The sequence below is a fragment of the Ptychodera flava genome, chromosome 2, assembly GCF_041260155.1.
Source record: "Ptychodera flava strain L36383 chromosome 2, AS_Pfla_20210202, whole genome shotgun sequence".
Taxonomy (NCBI): Eukaryota; Metazoa; Hemichordata; class Enteropneusta; family Ptychoderidae; genus Ptychodera; species Ptychodera flava.
Window position 1 is genome coordinate 14341421 of NC_091929.1, and position 22885 is coordinate 14364305.

The 22885-nt window shown below is 36.3% G+C and overlaps 2 protein-coding genes across 4 annotated transcripts in view; one reads left to right on the forward strand and one right to left on the reverse strand.

The window, feature by feature from the left end:
* The window catches only part of LOC139115422 (synaptotagmin-12-like), a 402617-nt gene that overhangs the window by 182886 nt on the left and 196846 nt on the right, over positions 1-22885 (reverse strand). The window lies entirely within an intron of this gene.
* Positions 1-22885, forward strand: part of LOC139115380 (synaptotagmin-6-like) — a 64919-nt gene that overhangs the window by 26787 nt on the left and 15247 nt on the right. For all 3 annotated transcript variants that reach the window (XM_070677450.1, XM_070677466.1, XM_070677459.1), the window contains exon 2: positions 21829-22035. In XM_070677450.1, coding sequence (XP_070533551.1) covers positions 21835-22035 — 201 coding nt within the window. In that variant the 5' untranslated portion in view covers positions 21829-21834. The remainder of the gene's footprint in view (positions 1-21828; positions 22036-22885) is intronic.

Sequence of the window (22885 nt, forward strand, 5' to 3'; positions counted from 1 at the left end):
TGCGTAGATTTAAACGATTTAATGGTGGCGGCCATATTTAACTGTCGAAAGTTTCGTCGTACTTGTTGGCCATCGTACTAGTATTCGATTATTCGGTGGTTTACGTGCACGTCTTACAAATTTGATTTACGCAACGCTGTAGATGACTTTTTCATTGTAACTGCCAAAATGTTAAGTAAGAATAATCAAATGACTCTAGGGGATTATGTATTTAACTCCATCTAAAAAGGAAGTCACGTGTTAAACGTTTGATGGAGGTACGTCACACGCCACAGAGTATATTTCGCGCATGTGATGTTACGACAATATAGTTAACTATCAATGAAGAACTATGACTAAGATTTCTTGAGTCTTTCTGTTGACTTCTTTCTTTGTATCATAGCCCGTGTGGTTTACACATATTTTTAAATTAAACAATATTTGATCAATTATTATTAAATATCACACCTGGAATCTTTTCCTTCGTGAAAAAGCCGTGCGCTTTACCTCAAGATTCGGACCTCCTCAAATCCAATTTAATTATTTCTAAATCAAACTCACCCGCAAGCACCGATCTTAAAAGGTGCGAAATCAAACATAGCACAGTACTTAATTTATTCTCAAAACGTCTTTATCAATGTCGATCGTTTTAATGATTGTTTCCGCTTGTACTAGCACCTGCCTTCATACAAATTTGCCGAAGGCCGCAGGATATTTTTTGTAATTTCAGTAAATTGTTGTTTACTGGACAGGTTTAATCCCGAAGGAAAACACATGCGCATACACACTTATTGTACACGCATTGTGTAAATATAAGACGTTCCATTGGAACACTATCATTAGGAACTATGACAGATATACTGTCTCACAACGTCGTGATGCGATTATTTCTGGGAATCACCTTCTTTCATTAGCAGCCCTACTGAATTCACATAAGAAAAATGAGGCGGAACGTTAATAAACGTGCTATATCCCATATTATACACGGAAACAACCCAGCTAAAAAAGAAAAAAATTATATTATCAAATTACCAAATTTAGCCTATAAAATCAAAATGCACATTTTCAGTTTGTTTCATACGTGGATTGTTAAACGCTTGCTTCACATTCGACAAAATTTGGCATAAACGACGGGTGCCTGACAACCTAAGAAGATTTATCACTCTTTAATAAAGTGGTCAAAGAAGCTGGCAGATTAATATCGAAAACATCAATCATTCGAAGACACTGATAATATAAGTTCCAGGCTTTGTGACAACGTCCTTGTAATTCATTCGTGGAGGTCGGTTTGTTTATTAAACTGTACGGGTTTCTCAAAATATCGCATCGCGCCAATTACCCATCACTATCAAAACAGCGACTTCATCAGATTTTATAGTCCTATCGCTTAATTGGTTCTATTGGCTCTGCTAGTAATTGAAAGAATAACACTTATTCCATATATATTTTTCCGCCCAAAATTCGATTTGGCAGCAATCATTTTACTTTCCGGCAACCATGTGTGCATCAATGCTATTATTGTCCATGATTATGAATTATTTCATTAAGTTTGCGGATAACATAATTTGAAAACAGCACGCACCAAAATTTGTATTTATTCTCTTCAACATTTTCCATGCTCACAATACACCTAGATGTTGAATTGCAGTACAATTATGATTTTCTATGGAGTTGTCAAATAAAGTGTTAATTTCTATTAAGTGTTGCGTTGCTTGAATAATGGGATTATTCGTACAAGTACTTAATTTGTTCAGGTTTTGCAATCGCGTTAACGTTTCAATGCTGTATGCAACAATACGATGTTTATACTCACAATGAAGAACAGTAATAACCTATAACTATTAGTAGAAAGGTGGGTAGGTAGGTAGGTAGGTTGGTAGGAAGGTAGGTAGGTAGGTAGGTAGGTATGCATGCATTGATGCATGTTTATATGTATGTATGTATGTATGTATGTATGTATGTATGTATGTATGCATGTATATAAGTATATATTTGTATGTATGTATGTATGTATGTATGTATGTATGTATGTATGTATGTATGTATGTATGTATGTATGTATGTATGTACCGGTATGTCTGTACCGGTATGTATGTATTCGTTTCCTAACACAATGTGCTTTGGTTAAAGATTCCCACACATCCTGGACCATCTTGTAATCTATTTCAAATCTGACATCATTAGCTGTACACGAAGATACACGAGAACAGTACCCTGTATCCACGAATAAATCAAGTTTGACACATTTGTTCAACATTCTCTAAAACTTGTCATTTACAAGGGAGCATCAGAGTGCATTCGTTTGAAAATTGACACAAAAGTCATTGTTTGACGTCATTTTGATGTCTTTCTACATGGCTATCTCTGCATGTTATTCTAGGCACTGAAGCATGAAGAGATGCAAGGCGTAATGGCGATTTTCAAGACATACACATTAATTCTGTCTTGAGAAAGCCATGGTGCTTTGTACATAGCACAGCACATAGCACAGCATTGATAATGCAGCTTTCAAACAATAATAAAATGGTAGCAGATATTTATTCCTCCATGCGATTCCATATCTATTTCTGACGATATCACTGTAAAACACTCTATCAGTTCGTAGACTCAGTGAAATGTCAAACTGAGAAACGCATATGCGTTCAGCATCAAGAATTGCCATTAAGATAGTACTGTGATGTCGATAGCGCGGAATCAGATATGAAGACGTCAGTTCAAGCAAGTGAATTAGGTGAGTCCCTCTTGGGACATCACGCTATTTATAGAATGACCTCTCCGTGTCTTGGTACATGCAATAGTTATTAATGTGTGTCTTACCAAGAATACGATTTAAACGCTGATTCATGTTTATTACTGGCGGCATAACAAGCATCGAGACAGATATAAGTATGATAGATAGATAGATAGATAGATAGATAGATAGATAGAAGCTGTTTACTTAATTCAAATATTGCAATTAAAAAGCCAAAAATGCAAAATATTGTGGCCTTCAAGTAACCCAATTAAATCTCCACATATACGTTTTTATAATTTGCCGCCCAACTAGTTTGTATGGTTTGTCATCAGAAGCAACTGGAAGTTTCCACGCCGAGACTAGATAGCACGTAAGTCTGAACTCAAACAAGAAGAATACTTCGAATTAGAAGAAAGTAAAAATTTATCGTTGCTTTTTTGTAAGTGTTATATATATGAGGACTACATCTTACTAAACTCTTTCATACTGAGAATTCTTAGCTCAGTTGAAACTGGGTGTATCCAAGTTTGAAAAACTAAGCTTCAACTAAGGCTAGCATGCAGTTTATCTTTCTGTTCTGACCATCACACACAGCTCTGTAGGATTGGATATACTTTATACGTATGTCACATTTTTAAAGAACAGGCAACCTACGGATATAAGTCATACATTTGCAACGGAAGTCATTTGTGTATGGTAAAACCGCAAGAGACAGCGAAGTCCAAATTTGCCTTCGTTGAAATAATGATCAGGAACGACAATGCTTTTCTGTACATGACCTGCTTTCGACAACCTCATTTAGCTAATAACTTCGAAATTCTATTCCTTAGTAATATAAGGGTGAATGCGAATTGTCATAATTCTTTTACCCGACTGATACGCTTTTCTTTTCCATGTATAGTGGGACAGTGCAATGCTTAATCTTTCGCTAAGGATAGTATTTTTTGGAAAACATTTCCGCGAAAAGCTGTAATACCTGAAAGTAATAAGGTCCCTGGGAAGCCTTCTACTTCCCATACTTTGATTCCCTGTGCCATCCATACAACAGACATAAACTGAAGTGGCGTATTACAGTATTTTGTATTCGAGAAAGGCAGAGGTGCCGATTCCAGGACAGTGCCCTATCACAGTACATATATTACAGGGCGCAAAACTCATTACTGGCTTTGCTTCCAGAAACACTGGTTTTGAAGTATTTACAAAGAAAATGGCAATTCTAAACGTATAATATATAGATTCCACATTTTCCTATCACAGAGCATATAGTATTTCTTTTTGTACGAGTCCTTTTCAATGAAACTTAGATACTGTACTGGCAGTTTATAAGCATCGAGATTACTAATTTATGAAAATAATACAAGTTCAAGATATGAAGTATGCCCATTAGTAGTTTGAATTAAATATATCACCATGACATTTTCTTTTTTATGTAGGGAGGAAATAATAACACTGGTGGGTTTTCAAGGGTATAAAGGATGTACTTCAAATTCATGAAATATTTCAATTGGGATCACAAGAAAGTTTGAATGTGATGCAAATGAATTTATTGTAACGTGTTAGATGGTCCGTGACAATATAAATGCCATAATTGCAATCAGTATTTTACTTTGTTTTGTATTGGTTTGATTTTATTTTTAAACTTATTTATTTTTTTTTATCAAACTTTCTATACTTGTAATAGTATTCAATTTTTGTGATATTGTAAAGATTAGTAAATTTCACATTATAATATTAATCTGTGGTGTGATAATTAGAAAAACTATAAATGTTTCGTTAACGACTTCTGATGTAACTATACCGTTCTGTTTGATGTGGTTTTATTTTCAGTTTTGGTGCAAAAGATTCATTTATGTCCCCATTATGATTATTTCTGAGTAAATGCTACGCTTTGTGATTCTGCGCAGACGCCACAATGCGTTACAACTACTCTACTCTACTCGCATATGTGCTGTACCGAATTCACTTCAATACTTTAACATCTCATACAAAGAATATGCACAATGGAGATTTTGAAAATCGCTCAAGTGGCATACAAATAAACTATCTTTCTAATCATTGGTGCATCCGTAATTAATCCATAATCGCCATCTGACGATGACTACCAACATGTATGTAAAGTAGGGAATGTGTACCCGTAACCTTCCGCCGTTTACATTAATATCGTTTGTCTTTCTCCTAATTTTCTAAATGTAAAATATTTATTCGAACCATCAAGGGTTTTGCTGATTCTTCTATGTCGCATTTATTCTTATTTGAAGATGTTCAACCTTCTATGAGTTGTGTGTTTCTTATAGAAGGCAGCATATATCATGTTAAATTTCTACTAAACGCAATTGGAAAATACAGAATATAGAATTCAATAGATTTATCATCCCAGTGTAAACATATTAAGTATTAATGTGTTTTTTCCTGTGCTAAAAAGTGGGCACCGGTTTCGCGATTAATATATCTCCATCATCTGTACTGCACTTGTGGACAGCTTGATGACGTTACAGCTGGCAGTGCAAACTTTTACATGTCAAGGGCAAGGCGACCCTTCTCTGATATACGCGAATATACAGCGGTGTCAAAATGGATGAAAATTTATCGTTTATATCACCTCGGCTCTAACATGTAGATGGCGTTACAATTAACTCAAATTGGTTCGTATCAAGACACAAATATGATATCACGAATTTCATATCTACAATAAAGACATGACATGAAAGATGTATGTTCTTTTGGGAAATATAGTGTACTTTTGAGTGAAAGGTTACTCCATTCAGGGCACGTTAATTTAATTTGGTCCAACGACAGACACAAGTTAATGTATCAATGGATCAACACATCAATCTCCATCCTATGGAACCAATATACAAGATTGCCCTGAGCTGTCCTAGAAGATCAGTTTTTCAACTCTGAATTAAAAGACGCAAGTGAAAATATTATATCACGTTAATGTATTAGTCTGAAAGTACAAAGGAGATCTTGTGAATTAAGATTGCAGAAATATTCAGACAACTTTGATAGTGAAGCATTGCTTATTATAATATATATATATATATATATATATATATATATATATATATATATATATATATATATATATATATATATATATATATATATATATATATATATATATATATATATATATATATATATATACACAACTGAGTTGATCAGGATAATCTAAAATATTACATTTCCACTACAAATTTGTTTCGTATAGGCTGCAGAGCCGCCTACACTCATCGGGTGGCTGTGATCGACTGAAACTTTAGGCGGGAAACGATTTCTTTTGTTTTGTTTTTGTTGGCACCTGTTTGTTGCAAAAGGTTGAATAATTAGTGACTGCACAAGAGAAATTTTCTCCTGTGTCTGCAGGTCGATACTAATTCGTTTCTATTGTTGAGGGAGCACATTTCTGGATATCTGAGGAGTATGAATTTCTCGTGGAGGCACAGATTGCATTTTTTTGTGACGTTGGAGTATGGATTGCATTGCTTTATTATTTTCCAGTCAATCCTGTATTCTGTCTTTGCATCTTTCAGTGACCATATATATATATATATATATATATATATATATATATATATATATATATATATATATATATATATATATATATATATATATATATATATATATATATATATATATATATATATGTTATATACATTATATGCATATGTAGAAGTTATATTATATACAATATATAAATAATATGTATTCTGTATACATTTCATTGTTTTTAAATCAAGGCCAAGGAAATATCCTTCGTAAAATTACTACTGCTTCTAGTACTGCAAAAAAGACGCTATTAAAAGCGTATTCTAAATAACGTTAAGCGTTGCGAGGGGGATAGTTTGTAAAAGTACCTAAAACAGTCATTACTGTGGTTTCTTGGCGAATCTTGAGCAGTAATGGAGGGTTCCCCAATCTTGCTGGCCGCAAAGATATTTCTCAGGCTCAAAGCTTTAGATCGCGTTGAAATTATTTTGCCAGCAAGCTGCCGTTGCGATGTAACATAAATTACTGTCCGATAATTCTGTTAATTATTAAAAAATGAAATGTAGGACTCCGAAGCACTGCAAATATCATCAATCATGCTTTACCAGCACGGGTCTTAAAATTACAGTTGAATCATTTATTAAATTCAGCATACTCTCCAGGTATGACATGTTCTGCTAGATAGTTGTGAATTATTTTCACACCGCACATATCGTATAAAAATCTAAACAAAAAAAAACTTTAACGAGTTCAACGACTCTTGAAAACATTGAAATCAACGGAAGTGATGTAGACGACAAGGGAATATAAGCTTTGTTGTGTGTCAATGGGCAATTATTCGCAGAGCGTATCTTAACGTGTATTCTGTCTAACGTCCAAAACATCACCCGTAAACTGCCATACCCGTAGCAGAGATTAATTGATGAGCATGCGCAGAAAGTGTTCATCGTCCCCATTTCAGTTCGCCAGCAATATCATTTACTTTATGTAGCGATGGTGTAAAAATGGAAAAATTAATGATGTTTGACGTTTGTATCACCATGACTTAAACGGAAGTACATTGTTTTTTTAACACGAACAGATGTATTTTTTACATCAAAAGATTTACAACAATAATATACCGTATTGTCTTCTTTGTTTGACGAAGTATTCGAGGTATAAATATTTTACGTACATGATAATGTTTCCATTCAGCAAAATGGTCGTCCCCATCTTCATCACGGCAGAATTTGTTTCTGTCAGGGTAACTTGTTAATGAATTATATTGTTATGGTATAATATAAGAGGAGGGGCAACTATGCTGCAATTAATAGCAAAGTCTAAACACGTAAGCAATCATTTGAACAGCAATGACACCAAATATCACGCGTTCTAATGAGAATTGTTGATGCTGTCCGGCTATTTCATACTTATCAAAATCTCCTATTATTAAAGTAATCAAATAAAAAACATGAGTGTCTACCCGATAACTTTGTGGGGAAATAATTGGTTTCATTGTAATATGCCAAACCTAGAACAGTAAGGATTGTTAAACACTTAATTTTATTGGCCGCTATATATTTGTATGGGACTGCACATTTTGTTTAATGAGTCCGGTAATATCAGTGGCGACGTTGATCAAATATTTCTGATACTTGTGCGACAGGCCAAATCGATGTACTTGCGGAAACGAAAATTATGCCTGACAGAGTCACGGGAGAGGACAAGATAATTTACAAGTAAACTGACCAGTTTCCGGGCACAGATGATCAAAGAAAACCAGAGGTTTTTCTGATTTTTTGAAGTGCTGCATATCCAATCATGGCAGTAGGCGTTTAAACTACCTGAACATTCCCGATTGAATATTCAGCAACAGGGAATATAATTATTTGTGTCATCGTTGAGATGTGGCGTGGCGATTTGAATGACGAACTACAAGAAACATGAAAAAAAATTTTCCTGTTATCAGTAATATGCTCTGTTGTCATGGCAACTATATCAGGCGCTCTCAAGTAAGTTAATGCATGGGTGTTTGTACCCATCAAGCCCAAAAGTAAGAAAATGATCAATTATCTTTAAAAACCACCAGATTTGATTGATATTTGGCCTAATTATTGGAATTGTTAAATTCTTTAAAAAAATGTCTGCCTAAATCTTGACGAGTTGAGTCACGTGACCAAATCTGATATTTTCCCGCCAAAATTTACGTTTTTATTAATTTTAATATTCCAACCGTAAGCCGTTAAATTTTCTTGATTTTCTTTGCACTTTTGGAAACAACATCTATCATATTCTTTCAAAAATACATGGCACTCATGAAACTCTATCTATTCTTCTTTCTGATATTCAAAATATTCATGTAAAACGTCAAAAATATTGTATTTGTTGTTTTTTGTGAAGAAATGTTATTCAAAATTCAATAATTTTGCATCTGCCACTAGTTCTAACACAAGTTCCCATCCTATTTTACATTAATTTGTCATAATATTTTAAATATTTTGATGTTTAGCGGTTGGAATATACAGTTATTTGCAATATACAATTTTGGCGGGAAAATAACAGATTATGGTCACGTGACCTGACTTAGGTAATATATTATGGTAAATTTCAACTTAATCAAATGCGAAACATATTTTTGGCAATTTTCACAATTTTCTGACCAGGTCTGATTAAAAAGTATGTTCAAACTGATTTTACATGAATGTAAGCCTATGCCCATGCATTAACATACCTGAGCTCCCGTAAACATACGTCTCCTTGAAGACACGAGGAAATTATGAAGGCCGTAGGGATTATGCTTCCGTTTTTTTGTGTTGTTTTACAATAAATATACCTAGGCGTTGCCCTGTAATATATTTTTGCTATTGCTTCACTCTGCGGAATACGGGCTGTCACTTTTTCAAGAAAACACCGTACGTTTTTCACAGATACACAGGTTCGTCATCGTGAGTAACAATTCTCATTTAATTTTCAACGGTTTCCCTTTAAAGAAGTAATAGTTATTGATGACACGCCCCTATTGATGCTTCCAAAGTGAATGATATTGAGCAAAGCATGTTGAAATGAACATCAGACTGGAGATATGACAGTGAACCGGTTTCTTGTGTTACCGCTCTTTGTTACAAAGGCAAGGCGACACTGAATTTTCCCCGGGCCAATTAGAGGTCAATGTAGGGTGACTGACAGATGGCAGATTTGGTGTTGACAGTTTGGGATTTAAGATTGAGATGAAAGAAACATCCAGCAATTTTTAATGAAGTAAATATTGTGATCATATACTAATATCAATATCCGTTTGTCTGTTTGCGATGTTTTTATCCATATTGCATTTTCTGTTGGAAAAGTCTGAATAAAATTGTCGATGATTGATTATATTAGTCAAGAGATATGTAGCAAAGTTCTAGAGCAATCGCAGCAAGATATCGATCCCATGTTCCTGCAATATTAGTCCAGACGCGACAAGGAAAAAAGACCCAGTGTATTTGGCACAGTTTGGCATCGACTATAAGATAATTATGTGTATGTTGAATGCCCATACCCTAGAGAACTGCCCTCTTGCGCTGATTTAATCGGACCGAGTATGCCTCAATTATAGTTGTGTGATCATATCATCATCAGAAAGGCTGTAAAGTTGTGGTTATACCTCATAATAAATTATCGCACACATATACATGACAACAAGATGTTTTGCAACCACCAAACATTAGAGACAGTGCAGTGGAGCAGTTGTAATCTATCGGTAATGTGTGTAATCACTGATACTAAGTGTTGTTTATTACTGTCAACACATTACAATAATATCAATCAAGACACGTACTTGTTAAAGATGCCGACCGTCACTTGACAAAGTGGGACCCTGGAACCGTACTGGATCGCGTCCTAAATTAAATTAGCACGTATAAGCAGCAATACTGTGTGCTGTTCTTTACCTATTATTAAACGAATCTGTTTACCAATGCAGACGTCATGACTTCGTCTTTGTAAATAGACTTGAACCACATGCCCAAGTCTCGTCAACGGTAATAATACAAAGAGGTTTTTTTAGATGTTATTTTCCGTTTGTAATATTTTTTCAAAATTCTTATGTTGCTAAATATTTTCAACAATATTTTCTCTGGTGTCATGCCTTTGTTTATTCTCGTCCTTATCTTTTGGATTCTTCATGACATGTTGTTTTGCGTTCTTTCCCTGTACATGACAAAGACAAGAAGACTATTATTCCTCGATATTCCATTTTAAACCATGTTTCCTTTAAGCTGGGCATAGCACGTTTTGAAAACTCTCGTCAATATTTGATATACCTTGTCTGTCGTGACATAATTGCAATAAGCAAAGGTCGTAAAGTGGTTTTCCTAACGATCAGACGGGCTTATATCCGTCTGAGGACAACCCTTTGAAAGACAATCAGGGGAGTTTTGAATGGGATTGTAGCTCGTATGTGACTTGACACAAAAGACGCTTGCTAAAATTACGATTTCTTCATGTCGCAATTCATCACAAATATTCAGTTGTAGTACAAACTATTGTGATGCGTCTACACTACTGATATAATGTAGCGTGAGTGAGCTTTAAGTTTTGAGGCTCCTATATAATGCTGGATTATATCTGACCCTGAAAAACTGAAGGGTTTTAAATTAACTGACTGCCATATGGATGTTGCATGACAGTTCGTATGTAAACATAGCAAATATGCATAATAACATTCTTCCATGCGTATATATAAGTGACTGACTGACTTTGCGCGTATACTTTTACCGATTTTTGATGTGCGTAAGTGTGTGCCTAATTGACACATTTTATTGCACACCCATGGAAATATCATGCAGTTATATTGTACATGTACTGGCCCTTATGCGATTTGCTTTTCTTTGAGCAATGTTCTACTTAAAGTAAACACATTTGCAATGTGATCCATTGTAAATATTCGAGATATATCTACATACTAAAACACCCAAATCATAAAACTATGATCTTTCATGTTTGCAAACTTAGAGTTTGTGAATTGTTTGTGCTTTATCTGATATGGTTCCCTTGTACCTCCTTTTGGAATGAAATGGTTTCCCTTTTGCCAGAAACGAGGGCAATTTGTCGCCGAGGCAACGGTCGCTGAAAGCTTCGAACAAGTATTTTATGCTCGTGTTACGAGCAATGCAATTAGCGTGCGTGCGCACCTAGGGACAAGTTTGTCCTAAATGTCAAGTGCACGTCATATCAAATTACAGAAGATTCACAAGGTGATCATAAAGTGGGTTAATTAATCGTGTAATTCAGGACACGGTGAAGATCGGAAAGGCTAGCGATAATGGACATATACTATTTGATTTATGTTCGAAACTCTCTCAATATGAGCTAGCGCAGACAAAATTTGTATTTACGGACGACTCTGCGAGAAAAAATTATGACATGGGTTTGAATTTCCGCAATCTACTTCGATGAATAATGTTGAAGTACTTACATTGATGTCCGCTGTCGAGCCAGCAGAGCGTAAGCATGTCGACTTTATCTTGAATCTCGTGTTCAAGAAAATGTCACTATATAAGTTTCGTAAAACTTGTTCATTCTTATAGCTAATCTCGGGAATGGAAGTACGGTAATATTTGTACATAAATTGAATTCTTAGCCTTTGATAGCCGTCCATTGGCAAAAATATAAGCATACTCCTACGCCGGATAGCATACTCATTAATATATGCTAGGGTACATTACATAGCGTAACACTGCTCAGAAAGTGTCAGAGTCAAACCAAGTTTAAAAGTAAATCTTTTTGAAAGCAGAAAATACAATTACAAACAAGTACAAATACAAAATACATCTCTCAGATACAAAGTCGCTACCTACATGTATGCTACTAAAAGTACAAAAGTAAGCTTTCTACCACTAGTGACACCAATAACCACTCTGCAACTATCCTATTCCAATATCCCCAATATTTATGATAATGTCACGTTTTCAGTGTGATCTTCTCACAAAGGGGTGATTGTTAGAAGTGAACTGTAAGGACTGTTTTCCATCGGCATGCAAGAAATTGTTGCAAAGATATACGAGTCCCTATAGTGTGTGCGATATCGTCTGCTGGACAAGAAATTATTCATACACCTAATAGATCAACTTATTTCCAACGTCCTGTCCAGAAGGTATATTTACTGATCGAAATGCTCATACCTATATCTCGTATCTGGCTTGTGTTGAATGATCAATCATACCTATATTTACACAAGGCACAGTTATCCATCAATCAAATTACAATCGAATGACAGCCATACCTAGACGTTAACTTATCCAAAGTTATGAGAAGGCCTAGATGGATTACAGTAGGTGTAAACACCAAGGGGCAATTGCAATACATGACATAGTTTCAAGGATGCAGTTGCTCTTGCAGACACCTGCTGTCACTGTTTATTGTTTCAAATTTTATTCTTTTCAGGGCTCGGTAGTCCCGCGTCCACAGACTACTAACTTTTCTCCTGGGCTACCGAAATCCATGAAATGGTAGACCACACGGACTACCAAAGCCAGGGACCTGAAACTCAGTCAGTACTTGGCATGCCATGTCTGGTCCGTCACTTTGGGACGAGCTAGATAAATGCGGTCAAACCCAGCTGGGCACAGAAATTGGCCATAATTTACTTTATTATGGCAATTACGAAGACGACCGACCGTGCGTTTGCGGTGGAACTTTGCAACAAAGTTTCAATATCTGAACTGACGTACTTGAATGACAGGCACAAGAACGATGGCCGATAAAAACGCATTCTCTTTGCATTTTGATCAATTATGTATCAATCACAATGACACTAAAATTATGCCTCCTCCCTACAGAAGGGCCGTGGTCTATTTGTAGTCTGTCTTAGTGCTGAAAAGGCCGTGTTGTTGTCATTTGTCATGGCGACTTTTAAAATTTGCATACAACTCTGAGAGTGAAACGGGTTGTTATTAGGTCACAAAATTTTGAGTCCCAATATCGCCCGTTATACCTGTTTCCTTGGGTATTAAAGGTGTGCAAGTATACACATCAAAAGACTAGAAAATTCACTTCATGGGCAGAATCTTGTAAAATAGCCTTTTCTTGTCTGGTTAACGAAAAAAGATACCCATGATCTAAAATATGCATGGGCTACCAGCCACTGTCACCGGGCTGCCAACTTCAGAAAATGGTAGCCCAAGTAGACTACCAGGGAAAAAAGTTAATTTCGAGCCCTGCTTTGATCTGTTAATACTGCTTGGCACTATTTACATGAACACTATTCGAGCGCATTAATATCGACTTTTTACGTGAAATTAGCATGAGGTAGACAAGATGCGTTTTTATTCAAAGTGAGTCATAATTTTCAAAACAGGAATGGCAACATGAAAAATTGTGCGTTTCTGGTGATATATTCTCTTCACGGAATGAAGACCCCCATAACTCTTCTTTCCTTTTTGTTGGAACTGTTATCCTTCTACTGCTAAAGTATATCCATGGGGTCTCTCAAAGGGGGAGAGACAGCAGATTGGCATTTTGCTTTTGGCAGAAAGCTGACGTACATTACGTGGATCACGATTTCCCAGACTACAAAAAATGCTGAAACAAAGCAAGAACTGTTACCAGGAATACTCATGACACGTTATGCCATACCAAGAATTATGGAAATCTTTGTCTTCCTTACATTCATTTTCCAGGAAAACATAAAAGCCCACGTCCTCGGGTACCTTATGGTAAATATAAAAAGCAGTGCAGGTGATTAGGTGATATTTAAAACAGTTGGTGGATTGTTTGATGTCTCTCGTGTTAGGCGGCATTAGTGTTACCGGGAAGCAAATGTGCAATCACAGGTGTTTACATCACAGCATATTCAGAGGAGTATGTAAACTGTCACAGAATAGCACGGCGTGATTATTGAAATTACCACATGTCATATTGGCCTTTTATTTAATTGAAGTTTAAAAAGGACTTAGTATTCTTGACATCAGTTTGAAATGCACTTGTCGATGTCTTCTTGTCAGCCACATCCGGGTTTCCTTTTGACTGGGTAGTTTTTTATAAGCCTAAGTAGTTGTCGACATGTCTAATCAAATTGGAACATACTCTAAGCAAGGCGTGGGTGTATGTAATTTCAATTCCCTAATCTGCCAAATTCCTCCCAAGCCAGAACGCTCAGTGGCTTTTAATGAATAACCTTCACATTCAAACTCAAAAATATTCAGCCACGTATGTCAAAGCGACCTCTAACGCCTTAGCAAGCCATCCATTGCAAGATGTGACAACTGATGGATGTTGACGGAAAAAATATCTGCTACTTGTTCAATGGCCAGCAGATGGCACATTCGTTTGATGATATTGAGTGAGGGTATTAAATACTTAGTGACGTCGGCTTGGATCGAGAAAAAGCGTGAATCGCAGGATGGAGATATGAGACAGAATTTAAGCAGATTTGGCGGAAAAATTCATTTTGCATCAGTCCAACTTTGTAATTCTTAACTTTCTGTTACGTGATGAGACGCACTCGAAGACTTGACCATCATATCAATAATGTATTGTTAGTCAGAGAAAACGCATTGGGAAGATTTGTCCACACTGTCAGCGATATGAAAATTAAAATGATTTCCCAGACGCGACCAGCTGGCATCTGAAGCCTGTCAATTAAAGCACAGGATTGATATATCTATCAGCCATGAAGCATGTACAAAGTAGCTGGACCACTGCCCTTGTTTGGGTAAAATAATTATTTTAATGCAACGTGATAAATGGTACGTCGTATAAATGTCACATGCTTGGTTTACATTTTGTCAGTAATTCGCCAAGCTTGATTAATCCATTACATTATCAATTAGTTTACCAGACGGTAAAGTTAATTGTAATATCTATTTTGTCACATTATTTATTCGTGCTAAACTGCCGGGTGCTACAGTACAAACTAGACGACCCTGCCGAATTTGACGTCTTCCACCATGAGAGGGAAAAAAGGCTGCATCGATAATTTCAGCTCTGTTAAGATTATGTAATAACATTGTACCACGCGGTTATGTTCTGGACAGGATAATGCACGATTTCGACGTCACCATGCTTTTCAGCACAGCAATACAAAATTTAGATATGTTGTTGTCATGCTGTTAGAGCAGTATACAGCAACACACTAATCCACTGTATGGTTATGCATTCTTGCAACAATATATATAATGTTGCAGAATTCGTCTCGCGGCTTTGTAAAAATATTCATATTCGCGTATTGAATACAATTCTGCCATTTGCCCCTCATTGTGTGATCGCTATTCTTCATTTCAAATTGCATGGACCTTTCTAAACCCTTTTTCGCACTAATACCTGTTGCGTTATTCCTCGAAAGGAGACTAAACCTTCAATTATTTAAATGTCGATCTTTAATTCCGAGAATCGAGATGAATGATGAATTAGCGATCCTCAGATGACCTGATAAAGTCCTTGCCAGAGAGATTTTACAGCTACAAATACGAGCCCAAAGTAGCATTATATACGATAATTTCTTTCATATGTTCAATTTGTTATGTCTTTAAGTGAATTCCCGTTAACTTATGCAACGAGATTGAAGATAGAATCAGCGAAAGTTGTCAGCAAAATCGTTTCGGCAAAATCAGAGCCGACAGCTATATAATGTCTTTTGTTAACTTTTGGTTAGGACATCTTTTTTGTTATTATGTACACAAATCGCATCATCCTGCATTTCCTTGCGCCATCTGTATGTGTATTATGAAAATTTCGCTTTAAACTAATGCGTATTGCACCTGCGCCATACCAATCCAAAATGTTTTGTAAATTAATGAATAACAATAAGCGGAAAGGGGGCATCTGAGTACCGACAGAAATGTCATGTCAGGATTGTTAACTTTTCAAAACATACAACTCAGACACAATACATTGATCTTTCCTTGAGCAACGAGGAAACGCAAAACCACTCGTCTGCAACAGTGACGTCATTTCGACTACAAATGCACACCACGCATGAGTGAAGCCATGGTAAGATATAGGACTAGTTGCACATATCACAACGTTGAATTATCGATGACCTTAAACACGAGAGTTCGTACATAACGGGACGTGTAGAGTCTAGAGACGAATTGAAACCAAGAGAGACTTTGTTTATCTTTAACTTTAATTTCTCTCTATACCAAATGTACATGGTAGAATTAATGGCACCAAACTTTGCAGTTGCTCGGCAAGATTTGACATTGATCGATCGATCGATTATAGTTCCCAAACAGGCGATCTGCCACCCTATTTGACATAATAACTTATATATATATATATATATATATATATATATATATATATATATATATATATAGATATATATTATATATATATATATATATATGTATACGTGCATGCTTGCCTGCGGCACACACACACATGAACACACGTATGTATATATGTATATGTATGTCTGTATATGTATGTGTGTATGTATGTATGTATGTATGTATGTATGTATGTATGTATGTATGTATGTATGTATGTATGTATGTATGTATGTATGTACGTATGTATGTATGTATGTATGTATGTATGTATGTTTTGCATGTATGTTTTGATTAGTCTGAATTTTAATTCATAATCAATGTTAGAATGACTTACGTCACAATCACATCCCGTAGACCTGGTAACAATAAATGCTAATGATTGATGACATTTGTTAAAAGCAACGACGGAAAGTTTACTTTTGAATTACTTTAATCTTTCGATTCTCTTTCTTTTTATGGGTCAGTCATGACGTATTTGCTTCAATTATCTACAATGACGGCAGCTAGTTTGTGTTTTAGGAATGACAGGATGTTTTGGTTTGATGTAGGTGTTTGTATAGTCCCCTGTGCGCACAATCATACTGTACATACAGTCAAAAGCGAGAACAAAAAAATCGCTACCAATAATCATCTCACCATGAATCATAGCCCATCATAAAAGCCTTTAGTTACGTAATTTGGCTATGGATCATGTGACAATTTCTTGGTCACATGGTTGGCTATATATGCTTCATATATGCCTCCAGTGTCGGTTACCCAGAGTGCTCTGCGGGTTTCTCATTTGGCCTTTCCTACAGAGTCTGGAAAAATCCTATTAAAAAAGATGGCGCAATACGGACAAGAGCGATGCGTACTTGGAGCATCTGATGTATTATATAATTATTATGTTTGAGACAAAGTCACGCGAAATATAGCTTCTATGTTATGTATAAGTGGCTTTTGAAATCCTTCGTTAGTATAGTAATGACTATGAACTACGACTTTTATAACTCGGATCAGTTTATGGATGGGTACGATACAACTGCCAAGATTTCCCCTGGCGTGTAGGGGCGGCCGGATGAGAGCCCTGCTGTGCATTCTGGGTAACCGAGACTAATATGTCTCATAAACGTTTCAATCGCCTTTGTTTAACTGCCGTCTTTTCCATTTTAAATTTCGGTCAAATTTAATTCCGGATAATTGATAAAAAGTATGCGTATAATTATAACAATATCAGTGGTGCTTTTGTTCCCTTAATACCAGTTTAGCTTCAATACCTAAGGTCACGGTTGAAATAAAATTTAATTTGGCTTGTATAAGAAAACCGAAATCTGCAATATCATCCAAAACTTGGCCATGCATTTCCTCCTGTGCGGTGCGGCCCTTTGATCAGCTTCTATGACGTATCGTTAATTTCACATTATGTTTTTTATTCCTGTGTAATCAACAATTGGATGAGCATAGACTTTTCCCGGGAAAAATACTGTTTTATTTCAGCTATCAAGAAATGAATATGGCTGTGCCTGATCAACGGCTAACTTCTAAGTGTCATTAACCTCTGACAGACTAGCAATCTGCCGCACATTTTACACGTTTTGTTTTACGTCAATACCCTGATTGCAAAATAATGTCGTGAAACACTTTTGTCTCCAAAGACAACCAAAATGTCACTGGAAACCCGCGTCTATTATAATGGACGTCACCATTGCCTTGCAACCAATCAAAACAAGACATAATTTGCAACAATATTGCTGCCTTTCATTACGGAAAATTGATGCCGCCGATAGTCCTGAAGGATTCCTCTGTCACGACAAAGCCGTAAAGTGAAAAAAACAATCTGCTGTTCAGTGTGCGATTTCATGTAATATATTCTCACGGGGTGAATGCCCTGTCGGTTGGTTGTGTCTACCTGATCGGTACTTTATCACGATCACTAACCCCATTCATAGAGTGCTGAATGGGAGACATAGCTAAAATATGATATACTTCAAGGGCAAGTAATGATATCTGTTACGTAAGTTTCATGCATCATGCAATCGTCAGACAAATATGTAACCTCTCTTTTCTTTGATTGTTTTATAAGGCTGGGATCTACTCTACGGTTACAAGTCGTTTTGAAATTCGATTAAAATAATATGCTTTGGTTTCAGAGTTTCACCACCAAAACAAAAATTATTTCAGAGTGCTCAACAATAATGATGCACCTTAATCTTTAAAAAGAACAAAAAATAGAAAGAAACAGGCCAACTACAAATATATATATATATATATATATATATATATATATATATATATATATATATATACTACATACATACAATATTATATATACATACATACATATATTATACATACATACATTGTACATATATATATATATATATATATATATTATATATATATATATATATATATTATATATATATATATATATAAACATACATAGAACATTACATACAGCGGCTATTGGAGATAAAATCCGGCGGAGAAAAAAGAAACATGAATACTAAGATTATGACTGTGAAGACAATCAAGAAAAAAAGAGTGAAGGAGAGATCATGTTGAAAGCAATTTTTTATTTCATTCGCTGTCATCTCGAATATAGAAATTAAATCTCTGTCTCTGAATCTTGGCGACAGGTTTATTTCATCGCTGTCTGTTCGAGACAGCCAGGATTCTCTGGTAGCTGAATTAATTGACGATCATGCCATGGTTACGCGCGTCTTCAAAAGCCAAATAGCAATATTTCGACCGGTTACCAGGGAAACAGCTTCTCATAGTTTGGTCGCTGAAAATTACTGACGCAGACCCGTCATTTGCGGTGGATGGAAGTAAAAACCAGTCATTTCTGAAATGCTCTTTTCTCTCCGTTCTCCATTTCTGCGTGGCAAGACGTTCACTTTTCAAAAGCGACACTTTCAGAAGCACTTCAGCGTTTTACGGTTAGACCAAAATCAAAGTATTTTTGTAAGCTTTTAGGCAGACCCTTAATGGAGCCACAATTACTCCATTGAGTTTATCTGCAAACTCTTGTAAAATTTATTTGTTGCGAGCCACACAAGTGGATAACTTGACATTAAAAGCCCATTGGAGCACGCCAGCAGGTAAAGGTAAATTAGGTAATGCAGTAAAATTCAGTCGTTCTGGTTTTCTACAGATTATGTCATAAACAAAGCACAGACTGAAATCATTGTTAAGTGAGGCATACTGATTGATGGCTAATAAAAATGCTCTCCGTTGATTACACTATGACAAATGAACAATTCAGTCTATGTTTACGTTGCGTTGCAATGGTTTCCATGGTGACAACATGATGAGAAAGGGAAACTAAGCCGACGCTATTTTTAATTCATTAACATTTTGTGCAGCCACGTCAGCTTCTCAACTGACACCCCTCAAGCCTTTATTCCTTTCTTCTCTCTCCAATTTCCCGTTACATTAAGGTGTGTCTAGAACACAACTTGGAGGAAAATCCGCCTGCCTGTAAGCGGATTCTGCCTCACTTTCCACAACCGCTGCGAAGGGTGCTTCAGTTCATTTGTCTGTGGACAATTCATTATCACAGCGGGGGTGTGCGCCCTCCCTCAACGAGAGATCCGTGGGCTACGAAACGCTGTCACGATATTGCCAAATAACTTCAAATGCGTCACGTCGTCCAAATTATACAGCGCACTACATCTTGTAAGACTTGGGGGTATTAACATCAAGACTATCGTAAACTGTTTTAATTTGGCTAATTCAGTTCTCAATGACGACTGTCCCCATTAACCCGGCTTTGTAGTGTGGGATTCTGCCACTAATATAATATCGTACCTTACTAAAAAATCACGAACACAGCTAAAATGGCGTTTCTGACCAATAGATGCAATGAGGGCGCTTTAATTGACAGTTTTCAAAATAACCGCATTCACTCAAAATCACTTTAATTAACGCATTGACGTAAGATGGCGAAAGATTGGTTGCAGGTCTGAATGAGTCTTGGTTGGACTAGTTTTTTATGCAAATACATCCACTTCTCTAGATACACACACACTCTCTCTCTCATTGTCAATAACTAGACGACGACCATGTACAACTTACTGGTTCAATACGTGATTTGAAAACGCCATTTGCCAAATGAATTTTAATTTTTTGTTCAGGAAAGATCAAATAAAGTGTGCATGGTTTTACGTTTGTTTTTTTTAGTTTTTGGTCAATGTCGACTTTTGTGAATACAGCGCTAATTGCATTGCTTGGTGCGCTAAATATAGAACGGACAACGAGAAGGTATCTAAAAGCAATGGTAAATTGGGATAATTTCCTCACTGAGAACTATGTACTGACATTGTTTCTTGGAGATGTTTCCGTATTCAGCCTAAATGTGGTGAATGATGTCGGAGACTGTATTGTAAATCCAAAGGGTCTTCTTAAGAATCTCTGAGCTGTTTTTATTAACTAGTCTCTAAAATTTACAACATTTACATTGAGGGCACGGAGCAAGGAGAAACGATCCAAGCACACAGATGAAACGATTGATACACAAACTCACATCAAATGCGACAAATGCTATAACATAGGAGAAAAATACATCTAGTAAGCCAGTCATAGATACATAGATACATACATACATACATACATACATACATACATACATACATACATACATACATACATACATACATACATACATACATACATACATACATATACGACAGACTGACAGACAGACCGATAATATCAAACAGATACAGACAAAGAATTTGGGTAGATTGATATATAGGAGAAATTCAAATGTCTGTACATTTATTACATTAGATAGAAGCAAAATAGCGCGCATTCAGATTGTGTTGCTGGCGTAACGTAATATTACATTAACAATCTAATGAAGCATATTGTCCTCATACAACAGGCCAGTCAACCTAAAATTGTAAAAAAATATTTGCTTTTCTCACTGTCGAACAAATATCTGGTATTCCATTATGTATAGTACATGTCTATCCGTGACTCATCGCCGAATATTTTTAAAGTTTGATGTTGTCAAACCGAAAGCGAAATTTCGACCTAAATCATCTTGTGCCCTCCGGTAGGAATTCAATAATTTTTGAATTGGTAATACTTGTGCACAAACCATTAAAATTAAGACGAGAACATCAGTGTTATTTCCTGAACTACATTATTCGTTCGCCTGCACTGTGATTTGTGATTGAATTTCTTCAAGTGACCTGGAAGGAGATGATAGCATTAAACAGAGTATAATAAATTATACGGACGAAGGAAAGGCTAGTACATTGAGATTTAGTAAGTCAACGGAACGAAATTATTTTGAGTCAGCTACAGAGAGAAACTTAAGTATTTTTCGACGTGGCCGTTATGAGTAAATTTGCTGTTGGTTAGACTTCCGCCTCTGATGTTTTTACAATTGTATTTTCACAGTTCGGTATGACGGTTATCCTTGGAATCGTCGTCGGTGTCTGTGTCTGCGTGGTCGTTGTCACAGCGTACGGCTTCAGACGGAAATCCGGCGAGGGCTCACTGCCGTTCTACGAGGACGTGAGCTGCTGTGCGTGCTGCCACGGCTGTTGCAGGGATGGCACCGAACCGGAGCATCCAAACAAGCTTTTAGTGACGCAGTCGAGCCAGGTAAGAACTGACAACAGCTTTGTTGTTGCGAAACCAGTCTAGTTGTGGGCTTGCACCCGTAAAATACTCAATAGAATGCATTGCGACTTAAATCGACATTTTGGCGTTGTACTAAATCTACGGCAATTTCTATAGAATATTTTGTTATAGGTAGTTCTTTAAAAATCGCCGAAACGGTTTAATCGACTCCGCCTTGTCTCTTCATCATTATGTAAAACATTTGTAAAAACGACTTTACCATCGTAAATAATATCCGAAACAAAATGATCGGGTAAAGACAGTCACGTGATATTTTCTTGTGCGATTGGAGACCATAGGTAATCCAGGCCATCACAAATTCACACCGCCTCACATCACAGACCCTGGTCTTGTGTGATCACGCATTTGCCGGCGTGTTTTGCATGATATTATGCACTCCCAGGCATTGCCGATCTCTCAACGTTTGCCATCAAATTGAAACATGCACGCTCTTTAGATCATCGACTGTCATCGACCATTTTAATGTGACGCGCATACAACCGGGAATTATAGGCGTTTTTGGATGTTGCAAATAAGTCTTTGATATGAAGCCTTACTCGGAACGCCATACATTTGAAACGAAAAAAAAATGTTCATCTTTGCAGAGAGTTGCCATTCCAAAGACAGTCACTCAGAACGTCTTCTGACTGACCTGTATGCAGCGTTACAACATTGCAGTGCCCATTTTAAGAGCCTCAGGTATTTTCCAGATATTCGACAAGACATTGGTCAGCAGCCTTCTTTATAGTCAGAACAACACAAACCTATGGAAGCCTGAATAGATAAATTACTTAGGCATCAATAAAATTACTGAATTAATTATGAACTCAAA